The sequence below is a fragment of the Euleptes europaea genome, chromosome 10, assembly GCF_029931775.1.
Source record: "Euleptes europaea isolate rEulEur1 chromosome 10, rEulEur1.hap1, whole genome shotgun sequence".
Taxonomy (NCBI): domain Eukaryota; kingdom Metazoa; phylum Chordata; class Lepidosauria; order Squamata; family Sphaerodactylidae; genus Euleptes; species Euleptes europaea.
Genome location: NC_079321.1, coordinates 54093188 through 54105421, shown reverse-complemented (window position 1 = coordinate 54105421; position 12234 = coordinate 54093188). Strand labels below are relative to the sequence as shown.

General features: G+C 42.6%; 2 protein-coding genes across 2 annotated transcripts in view; both read left to right on the top strand.

Annotated features, from left to right (window-relative positions):
- The window catches only part of MDN1 (midasin AAA ATPase 1), a 125860-nt gene extending 125038 nt beyond the window's left edge, over positions 1-822 (top strand). Inside the window, exon 102 of the mRNA XM_056856148.1 lies at positions 499-822. Within this exon, the coding sequence (XP_056712126.1) occupies positions 499-687 (189 nt within the window). The 3' untranslated portion in view covers positions 688-822. The remainder of the gene's footprint in view (positions 1-498) is intronic.
- A 3742-nt stretch (positions 823-4564) lies between these two features.
- Positions 4565-7878, top strand: LYRM2 (LYR motif containing 2). The gene is made up of 3 exons (XM_056856732.1): positions 4565-4609; positions 7078-7218; positions 7667-7878. The coding sequence occupies exons 1-3, from the start codon at positions 4565-4567 to the stop codon at positions 7745-7747; spliced, it is 267 nt and encodes an 88-aa protein (XP_056712710.1). The 3' UTR covers positions 7748-7878.
- The last annotated feature ends 4356 nt before the right edge of the window (positions 7879-12234 follow it).

The window sequence follows — 12234 nt, the reverse complement described above, 5'->3', positions numbered from 1 at the left end:
ATTCTACAGCTGGCTCTTGCTACCTCCACCTGCAGGGATGAAATGAGGACACACTGGCTAAGAACTTCCCCCGCGCACGCATTCTTGTCCTGCCTCCTTTAACCTGTCCATTGTTGCTACTTCCACCCCCAGCCCTCTTGTGGTACAGTGGGAATACGTTTCTCCATGTCCCGAGTTGGAAAGGGTTAACAGTTTCTTGGGCGGACCTGGCAGCTCCATAGTTAATAACTCTTCTGCAAGGGGGGGGCACGAAGGTTCCTTTTCTCAGCAAAACAAACTCCCATCTGCCTTGAATAGAGGCTATTCCTGTCCACGGGAGGGGGCAGATCATCAGTCTTAGATCCTTCTGAGCTAGACATCTGCCAGGACCCACGAAAGGCCAGACCAAATGATTTCATGAGCCTTAAACTAACCCCAGGCGTGACGTTCCCCACTCCTGGTATAGTACATGTGTAACTCGGTATCTGCTTTTAATCGCCATGTCACTTTAATTTTCAGGATTCCGTCTTGGATATAAAAGTACCTGTATTCAAAGGCCCAGGAGAACTGCCAGAAATAAGGTCATACATGGAAGAATTTCCCTTTCCTTTCTACATAATCCTCAGAGATGTGAATGCTCTTCCGGAGACTCTCAGTGATGCTCTCAGGCAGTGGTTTGAATTGGTAACTACCTCAGACAGCCTGTAGAGTTTTGCCTGATCTGATTGAATTCATCACTATATAAGCTGCTGTTTTAATGGGCCAGAAAGAACACACTGAAAGTGAGCATTCTTCCTACTCAGTATAGGAAACTATGCAATCCATGATAAGCGGAAAATGAGTCAGTTTACTTGTCACCACTATCTGGAAACAAGGGAAACCCATTTGCTCCTTTCATTGCTATCCAAATAATTTATTCTAAGGTTAATTAGGAATAATGTCTCAGTGATATGAAAATTTCAAAGACTGTTTCTATCGTAGTAAGAAACTAGTATTGCTTCTGAGAGGAAACTGCAACTAGCAATGTTTAACCATAATAAAAGTACATGTCTGTTTTAGGTCAACATGTGTGAGCACACAACATGTGTGAGCTGCCTTTCCACACAACCTGCTGGGGAAAAGGTGAATTGACACAGCCAAAAAAATACTACTTGGAATACTTGAAACTGTTCATGGTTGTTCTGGTTGTCTGATAATGCCAGAAGGGTATTTTGTGATATGAAAGTGTCTGCATTATCATTTTACACTGTGAAGTTTGCTCTCTGTCTAATGCAAACATTAGACAAACGTTTTGGTATCCTGAATCATTCACAGGACATTTCCTCCCTACCCCCTTTTTCATTAGAAAAACTATGCACCATTTGTGTTTAATAATAAAAATGTTTTGCTGTTTGTAATTGTGTCCATTTTTTAATCAGGGCAGAAATGCACTCCAAAACAGTTTTCCTCTTTATTAAGAACATTGGGTTGAGTTGGATTGTACAAAGCACACGGAGTTTGTGGGTGCAGATCTTCCTCTTCCTCCAGCACCCCCTTTTAACCTGTGAAAATTTGCTCCTGGGAGCTGCAATGTGAAATTTGGCAACATCGTCCTTCCTTGTTCTTCTACCAGTGGTGCTTACACTGGCCCAAGAGGTTCTATGAGTATGAGAAACAGAGAAGGGGTTGTTTCACCTACTTGCCCCTCCCCACTGCAGCTGCCAATGGAGGTGCTGGAGGAGAGGGACTATGGCAAAGATCTGCAAGTGCCTTATGCTCATGCTCAGCAGAATCAGACAAATTATAAAACTGCCTTAATTTCTGTAATTAGTTTCCCCCCTTGCCTGCTCATTTATCTGCTTAGATGATGTGAGCATCAAAGACCATCCACTGTCTAATTTTATTTAAGAGTTACACAGCTGTTATATGATTGTTTTAAAAGGTAAAGGTCCCCTGTGCAAGCACCGGGTCATTCCTGACCCATGGGGTGATGTCACATCCCGACGTTTACTAGGCAGACTTTGTTTACGGGGTGGTTTGCCAGGGCCTTCCCCAGTCATCTTCCCTTTACCCCCAGAAAGCTGGGTGCTCATTTTACCAACCTGGGAAGGATGGAAGGCTGAGTCAACCTTGAGCCGGCTACCTGAAACCAACTTTCGTCGGGATCGAACTCCGGTCGTGAGAAGAGCTTGGACTGCAGTACTGCAGCTTACCACTGCGCCACGGGGCTTAGGAAACCCAAATGTATATTCTCAAGGTAGTGTTGCTTATCTGGGGGAAATGTCTTTCCAGCACTCAAAATCAGTGTGATATTTCTAGAAAATAGATGGTTACCTTGAGTGTGGTCATGTGATTGCCACAGCTCTTGCCTGGAACGCAACTCCTGCTATGTCTGTGACTGAGAGTAGGCTGCCTTTCCACACAACCTGCTGTTCAACAGTTGTTTCCAGTGTATGTTTTTGAAGGCTGACTTACTCCCCTTTTCTCAGGAGCAATCTCACCAGTTTCACCTGGGATAATCTACTGGTATGCAAATTCTAGGTAGCTATAGATAGCAGGACTCTGAAGATATGTCATAGAAACATCCTAAATAAATAGCTTCCTAGTTTTACTAAAAAATAAACCTGTATACACAGTGGGCTTACTGACTGTATTGTTCCCTGTGGAACGATAAATCTATGTAACTATTCGTGTGGGGGGGAAACAGATGCCACTCACCTTTTGGTAAGGTAACAGTTTCTGTGATTATTTAAAGGCCATTTATGCATGGAAGGTTTTGCCTTGGATTTGCCGCTCTAGATACACATTTCCCCCATCCGAATTCTCAAAACTCTGCATGGGGGCTTATTGTTGAGTTTTAAGAATTTGGATGGGGAAAACGTGCATCTAAAGAGGGGCAAATCCAAGGCAAAACCTCCCGTGCATAAATGGCCAAAGTGAACTTCATGAATAAACTTAATGCATGGAATGGGGAGCCAGCATGGTGTAATGGTGAAAGTTTTCGATTAGGATCTGGGAAACCCAGGTTCAGATCCCCACTAATGCCATGGAAGGTTGCTGGGTGACCTTGGGCCGGCCACACACATTCAGCCCTCGCTCTGGCTAGTATTTAGATGGGAAGAAGAGTGAAATACCAAGGTGACATGGAGGCAAGCAATGGCAAACCACCTCTGAAGGTCCCTTGCCTTGAAAACCCTACGGGGTTGCCACGAATCAGATGTGACCTGACAGCAAAACAAAAAAACAAGACATATGAGTGTGTGTCATAAGCAAAAGTTATTCAGTGGCTGTACAAGAGCTTTGTAAGTTTCTGTCATTACCTTGGGAACATCTCAGCTGAGAACTTTAACAATCTCAAAATCCTCACTGCCACCATTGCCTTAAAAACTATGACTTACATGTTGCTTTCTTGTGAGTTCTGCCAGCTCTGTGGGACTAAGTTGGCGATCCAAAAACAAAAGCTATGTAATGCTTTTGTTTTCATGTGACCAACCGACTATGGAGGCTTTTGCATTTTCTAGAGCAACCTTTAACGTCCAGCCTGAAACAAAAAGGAGAGGAAGAAGAGTAGTACCGTAGTAGGAAATAATCAAGGAAGCACAGTCTGTTGCCTCTTTATTCTGCTGCATGTCTCGTGCCATGGCCCCCCATTTGTGCAATTTCCATCTGTGGCCGGGGGGCGGGCATATAGCCCCAGGTTGAGAGCCACTGCTCTAGATACGCATCCCCCCCCCATCAGAATTCTCAAAACTCTCAATGGGGGCTTACTGTTGAGTTTTGAGAATTTTTTTATAACATTTTTTTATTGTTTTTATAGTACACTAGTTTCCATCATTCAGTAAGATAATTATATGATATAAACAATATTTCTCTATTCTATATAACTAATTAGTTCATATATTTACATTGACTTCCCCTCTCTCCTCTTATCTTTTTGATAGTAGAAAAGGGCAAGAGTCCAGTAGCACCTTAAAGACGTAACAAAAATATTTTCTGGTAGGGTATGAGCTTTCATGAGCACAGCTCACTTCTTCAGAAAGCTCATACCCTACCAGAAAATATTTTTGTTACGTCTTTAAGGAGCTACTGGACTCTTGCCCTTTTCTACTACTGCAGACAGACGAACACGGCTACCCACTGTGCATTATCTTTTTTGACAACTTTATTGTCACCTTTGCGTTTAATTTCTAATTCAATACAATACTTCATAAATAAATCAGATTCCATTTCTTAAAATCTAAATCTTTAATCTTAATGATGTTTCTACCTTAATCAACTGAATCAGAGCAAAACATAACCTTCGATACTTCCCAATGTAAATGAGTTTTGAGGATTTGGATGGGCGGGGGGGATGCGCATTGAAAGAGGGCAAAGCCTCCCATTGCCCAAACGGCCCTTCTCCCTCCTGCAACGGGGCGGGCAGGAGCCGCAGGCAAAGGGGAGCTCCAGGCGGCTCCCCTCTCATCGCTCTCGTGGGAAGCCGGCGGTTTCCCTGCCCCTCTCTCCTCCCCCCCCCCCACGTTGGAAGCGCCTGGGCCCAGGGAGGCGCTGAAGAGCCGCCGGCGAAGGACGCGGGAAGCGCTCCGGCCGCCGGCGTCGCCTTGTGATGGCGTCGTCGCGGCTGCCCCCGGCCACGCTGACGCTGAAGCAGGTAGAGGAGCGGCCCGTAGGCAGCCTCCCGCCCCACCCCAAAGAACCGTTTCTTTGCCGCCTCTCGCCGCTCCGGCTGGTTGGCGATGGCGGGGGGGGGGGGGAGGAGGAGAGGCCATGTTCTCTCCGCGGGGGCAGAATGAGAACTGAGGGGAGAGTGCGCCCTACCCCCCACGTCATGTGACCCCCTGGGCGGTTAAAGCCGTTGAGGCTTGGTCACGCACTGGGGGGAGGGGAGCGCTCCTGGGGAGCCTACTCTTCCCAAAGCTTTTTAATCTCCGTGGCTGGCCTGCGCCTGCGCAGTCCCTGCACAGAAGCCACGAAAACGAACCGTCTTTACTGCGGTGGGCCCTGAGCTACCGCCTTCTCCCCCCTCCCCCGCCCCAACTGTAGGGTTGCCCGGCCCCTCTTCGCTATCAGCGGGAGGTTTTGGGGGCGGGGCCTGAGGAGGGCGGGGTGTGGGGAGGGGAGGGGCTTCAGTGCCATAGAGTCAAATGGCCGGAGCGGCCGTTTTCTCCAGGTGGACTGATCCTCTTGGGGTGACCGCGCTTTGTGTTCCCAGCGATGTATTAAGAGTTTGAAAATGTTATTAAAAGCATCGCTTTAAAAGGGTTTTTTGGATACCACGGCTTATAAATGGTTGGAAGACGTCCTCACAGCTAAAGGGGCCAAAGTGCGAACGGTATTTTTTTTATGACGTTTTCAAACTCAATGCATTGGTGGGAATACATAGAAAGTGCGAACAGTATTTTTTATAACACTTTCAAACTCTTGAGACATCGCTGGGAATACCTAGTGCGCTAACAGCCAGCTGGAGATCAGTTGTAATAGCAGGAGATCTCCAGCTACTACTTGGAGGCTGAAATAGACACCACTGTACAGGTATCAAAGGATTTGGAAATCAGTACAGGAGCGAAGACAATTTAAACAAAGTGCAAAATTCTTTATAAGCTACTACATAAAAATACAGACAACACAAGACAAATTGTACATCAAAGACCTGCAAAAGACCGTATATACAAGTTCCTATGTACAAGAATATTTTTCAAAATTGTTCTCAATGTAAGTACAAATTCTTATTGAAGGCAGGAGATCTCCAGCTACTACCGGTACTTGGAGGCTGGCAACCCTACCTCTTGTTAGAGGTTCACATGGTCCCTGCTACAGGAGTATGAACAAAAAGATTGTTCTGATGGACCAATTGCCGAAGCAGCCATTTTCTCCAGGGGAACTGATATCTATTGGCTGCAGATCGGTTGTAACAGCGGGAGGTCTCCAGCTAGTACCTGGAGGTTGGCGACCCTGCCCGGCAGCATACTCGCTAGGTTTGCCGGAATGATAGGCAGGAAATTCACTGGGCTCACGCTCCAAACATTGACGCTATCATCTATGTACGCTAGCGGTGGGGTTGCCAACCTCCAGGTAGTAGCTGGAGGTCTCCTGCAATTACAGCTGATCTCCAGCCTGGAGAAAAATGGCCGCTTTGGCAATTGGACTCTATGCCATTGCAGTCCCTCCCCAAACCCTGCCCTCCTCAGGCTCCACCCCAAAAACCTCCCGCCGGTGGCGAAGAGGGACCTGGCAGCCCTAGCTAGCAGGGTGCTCTTAAAGGTATCGACTCACTGACTGAGGGGGGGGGGAGAAACCAGCAGATGCGCACCGCTTTCCTCTTCCATTGTTGTTGCTTGGGAGTGTCAGGAACAGTTTTATTTTTGTTTGCAGTAGGGTTGCCAACCTCCAGGTAGCACCTGGAGACCTCCTGCTATTACAATTGATCACCGGACAACCAATGTCAGGTCCCCTGGAGAAAATGGCTGCTTTGGAGGGTGGACTCTATAGCACTATACCCTGCTGAGGTTCTCCCCCTCCCCAAACCCTGGCCTCCCCAAGCTCCACCCCCACCCCAAATTTCCATATATTTTCCAACCCAGAGCTGGCAACCCTATTGCTCGGGTGTAATCTTACTCTTCTTCCAAAAAGCTCAGTTAGGGTAAATATTCTGCACAGTTTATCCACATTACCCTGTAAGGTAAATTATGTTGTGAAACAGACTTACTGTCCCCGAGTCACCCAATAGGTTTCACGGTGGGCATTTGAACCCAGATCTTGGTCCAGCAGCCTAACCATAGTGGTTCATGTATGCAGCATTCGTCATGTGTACAAGTGACTGCCTTTGAAGAAATATACACATACGTGTGGTTGACTGTGCAGCCATTGATTGGTTTAATATTTGATGTTTCTATAGAGGTTATTTAGATCATCACGAGTAGTGTCTTTGGCGTGATAGCTCAGTGATGGAGCCAGATATTCCATTCAGAATTTCCCTATTCAAGCTTCAGTGCCAAGAAAGAAAGTAGACAATACCAAACTAACAGACAATACTGGACTTGGTATAAGACACTTGTATATTTGCATCAGTATTGTAGAATGTGCAACCTAAGGTAAGAGCTGATAGTCATTTTTTTATAGTTTTTGAGACGGCAGCAGGTTCTTCAGTTATACAGAAAAATTCTTCAAGCTATTCGTCAGGTACCCAATGAAACTGATCGTCATTACTTGAGAGACTGGGCAAGGGCAGAATTCAAAGGGAATAAAGGTGCTACAGAAGAGGTGAGAAATAGTTAACTATAGGCCTATGCACATTGTTAAGCTAATAACAATAAAACGAGTACTATTAACTACTGTATCGTGAAAAAAGCTTCACCCAGCCTTCCAAAGCTGGTCAGGTGATGACTGAAAATAATTGATACTGTCATGGTGCTAATTTACAGAAAGTCCCCAAGTGGGTTGAACAAAGGCTTTTGGGATATTGGGTTGCATGCAGGAGCTGTAATATGAAGCTGTTTATGATGTGGATTATCTTTATCATAAATGGAACTGCGCCTGATGTAGAGCTGCTGCAAGGCAGGATTATTTTTTGTAACCTTATAGTAGAAAGCATGCTAGTAATCATTATTGTTAAATATCATGCACTTCATAGGCTGAGTGTTTTGCTGAGCATAGACGCTTAAACATACTGCCTTGCAAGTGCCTATTAAACATACTTTTTATTTTGCAGGACACTATCAGGATGATGATCACTCAGGGGAACATACAGCTTCAAGAACTTGAGAGAATTCTGAAATTAGCAAAATCCTAGTCTTAATTGTGGAATATAATACTCTTTTAATGTAGCTTCCTCAGAAGACATCCGATGTGGAGGGACTTCTCATAGAACCAAAGAGTGATGCTTATACAGACTGTTGTAGGTGGGAAAGCTGAGCTTGTAAGGATTGAACTGTGATGGGTAGAAATCTGTAAAGAAAGACTGGGAAGGGGTACTGTCTAAACCTGACTTAGGCACATCAAAAGACAAAGTGGATTGCTACCTCAAAAATATGGATCACTCCTATGAAAAGCATTGCTCAAAATGTCATCAGGCACTGCGTTAACTGAATTCTACCAATGACTTTGTAAAACCTTTCTCTGTCAGACTGAAGAAGTTATTCTATTATTGAGTGTATATGCCTTTGCAAACTGATATGCAAATGGTAAAACTGATTTTCCCCCCATTCATGTATTGGTTATGTATGAAGGACGAAAAGCCTTGACTATACACTACTAAAAGTTGAAGGTTTTCAGTGCTTTAGAGGGACAGCCTTTGTTACTGCTGTTTTCCGACTTTAGAAGAACATTTGCAAAGTTTATTGAGCCAACATGTTTAAAACTCTAGAACAGTTTATGCAAGCCAATGTTTTAATTCATTCCCATTATATTCACTACATGGCACAAGTAATCCAATAGGCACTGTACAGGTGTTTTCCGTAAAAAACTATTACATCTGATAGGTAATAATTTAATTCCAAAATCATCAGTTACAGAAGAATATACATTTTACACAGCACTTTGTATAAGTACATTCATGCTTAACAAGGAAAATTGTGATGAAAAACAGAAGCTGAATAGCTGCTTAGCCCAAAGCCTCCAGTAAGATACAGTAATCTAGATGTCTGTATTTTCACTAGCAAGGCATTATAATAATGATAATGAAGACAAGTAAATATTAGTTACATATTTTGGTTAGGCGCTGCTAGACATGGAAATGCTCCAGTATAGCACAGGATACCAAATTAACACTGACTGTCCCAGAACTACTGGTAGAAAACTACTAACAAAAAAGGTTTGTTCCTCCAATGCAAATTCACACAATACTTATGAACCCTATTATTTATAGGGGGAGAGTGTTAGTGGGATACTTCATACACAGAGGTATTAGTTACCCAGACAAAAAGGATAAGGCTGCAACCCTACGTATGCTTAATTGTAATTATATTCCATAACATCAACGGGTCTTCTTTCTGAGTAAACTTGTATACGATTGGGCTGTACATCATTTAAAACTGCAAACCAAATTTCAGCATCTAGCTTTTAAAACTCTCACATACAGTTGCTATAGTATTACTTTGGTTGTTTTTATTATAAAAATACTTGCAGGTGTTACAATAATCATAAGAATCAGGTATGGAGTTTTTTTTTAGTACTGTATTAGTTTTTTACAGGTACTACACCTTTAAAGAATTATAACAAGCAATTCATTATTACACAGTTAAAGTTATATTGCTCCACAGTCGTAAATACATTGTTCCCTTCCCAAGCTTGCATGTAATGAACTATTATTCTAAAAACAGTTCATAGCAGCTAGAACGCTCTATGAAAACAGACTCTTTAGTTGCATCTTATTTTAGCATCCTAAACAGTTCTACCAAAAGCCTAGTGGTCGGAGATCACAATTAGAAACACATCTCAGCAGACAGATCTCTCCTACAGGGAGCAATAAAAGTTGTTTAGAGTGCAAACTTGTGTTTGTGGAAACCTGGACTATTGAGGATCACCTGTCAGAAGGAAAAGCAAGTCCAGCGACCTGCGCCTGCCTAGCTGATCATCTATTCAGCATGGAGTGGGAGAAAATAACTGACTTCATCTGCTGACACAAATTTTTCTGAGGATTAGACCAGATGAGACACTGGGAGTTCTGTAAACTGAGCTCCCACCATTTTTATTTCTTCGAATATCGGGGCTCAATTACAATGTGGACCTCAGTGTGAGGAAGGGTGACTTAACACTTTCCCCCTAGCATTATCCCTACCTAAAATGTCCCTGAGGAGCCACTGTTTACCCAGTTGTGCCAAAGATACTGATTTGTTGAAAACATTGTTCGAGATAATCAGCAAAAATGTTTAATTTCGTGAACGAGCTCATCTGACATGGTCCAACAATTACTCGGATTATCGTATTCTCCTAGAATGCAACAGAGACGACTATGAGGAGACTAGTATGATTCTGTCCCTACCTCGTCACTAAAGTTTTTCCTCATAATTAAGGTGATACTGCTATCAACCAAGAGAAACCAAGCTCCTGCTTACCACTACACTAAATATATTCACTACCCTTGCAAAGCAGTACAAAATGGTTCAGATTGCATTTTCCTGTGTGTTGTGGGGAGACTTAAATAGTGTGGGTTGGCAAAGTATTGGCCTTAAGGACATTGTTGTTTGCTCCAGGTAAGTTGCCTATTGGAGCTTCTTCATTCATTGCAGAGGAAGGTAATCCATATGCCTTTAACACATAGAGATTTCCTCCAACCTCTGAATAACAGCAAAATGTGTGCAAAAGTCCCAAAAGGTCCTGGAGTAAGTTAGGCATGTATACATTCAGTTGAAAACTATGGGACACTAATTATATACTATAGATTTTGATGCAATTATTTTGATGCATAATCTTCCTTGGACTGTATCTTTTGGCCTGATTGACAGATTCTAGTAATTAGCAGTGGACTGTGCATATGCTGATATTTGAAGATCCCCATGATAAGAGGGAGCATTGTCATAGCCTGTCAATTGTAAAAAACACAATTGAACAAGTATTGCTGTACCTCTAGCTCTGATTACTTTGTATGTGTGTTTAAATCTGCAGCACATTTTTTGTATACAAAAGAAAAAGTATAATTCAAACGATCCGTTACTATTAGAATGTACAAAATACAAGTTATTAAAAACTAATACTTCCATTTAATTACAGCATTTGCAAGAAAAGTAATAAACAGCAAGCCATCAAACTCTAAAAGGGAAGCCTAAGATTTGCTACCTGAGTTACAACATGATTTTACTACAGCTGCCAAAAATGTAGCCACACCCGATGTTATTTTAAAATCTTCATCTCTTAGTAAGTAAGAAGACAGCTTCTAAAGAGATAGGCCATTTATGCATGGTCAATTTTGATGCTTGCTCAAAGCTCTTTTTTTAAATGCGACTTTAAAAATGCCTATTCATGGTCCCAAAGCAAAAGAAAAAATTCCACCCCCCACTCACCTGCTCCTTCATTCCTGTTTGCATAGCCATTAGAATGTGCATAGCTAACATGTGGCCGTGGTTTTGCATGGTTCCTTCAGGGGATTCTTTGCAGCGGGAGCAGAGCAAACCCTAAAGGTCGCGTTAAAGGGCCTCTTCAGTAATGCGAAGCAGGTAAGTCCTGGCTTCGCAGTCACTTCCAGAATGACGGTTCAGCGTGAAAAATTCAAAAAAATATGCGGGGCAATTCAGCCTGGAACGTGCTGCTAATTACCAAGCATTAATGGCCATAGAGTCCTGCTTAAACAAAGGAAAAATAAATTCTGCTCTCAAATTTGAAAATTCAGGGCAATCTAAAAGAATATGATCTATAGTCAATTCAGTTAGGAATATGTAAGGACATGGATAGGTATTTGCATTTAAGTGCACATCACAATGTACTCATTCAAGCAACACAGTGCAGGACTCTATCCTCAGTCATGTGTACCCTATTTATGCTGTCTGTTCCAAATCTAGCAAGGGATACACATAAGTATGCTTACACACACTCTTTAGCTGGACTAGGGAATTTAACTTTGGGGGGAAACCATGGTGGTGTTTGTTTGTCCAAAGAACATTATATATAACTTGCAGCTGAAGCCATCAAATAAAAAAAAAATGTTTTCAGGACACTATATGCTACTACATTCAGTCATACTTTTAAAAATACAGTAGCAATTAAAAAACAACAATAAAATGTAAGGCTGAATGGCAGTATGTTTTTTAAAGCTGGGATTCCTTGGTCCATCAAGACAAACTACATGGAAAAATGCAGGTTTTGAGAGTCACTATGCTAAAGATGAGTCATCTGGTACAAACACAGTAAAGAAGACTTGTAGGAAGACATGACCTTCTATATACTCACAAGCCATTCCATTCATCAAAAATTGTCTACAGGTTGAAAGTATCTTCCACCACACTAATAGGCCTTCTAGTAATAGCCAGCAGCCTAGCAGGGAGTTTTTCACAGTTATTGAGTATGTGTGCTTAGGCATACAAATACACATGTTTACATATTGTAAACTAAATTCAAAAGAAAGACATAACATTACTGTATGGATTCATGAAATGGCAGTGCACAGCTTTGCAGGAAGAAGAGGTAGCCTTGGTTGACCATATTGTTTTATTTTTAAAAGAATACGGAGCTAAATGGAATAGCTAGAGAATGCTCAGCTTCAAAATAATTTTTTAAATGTATAAAGCAATTTCACAAATTGATAGATATTGACGAGGGGAAGAAGAGGGGATGGTGTCACTCATT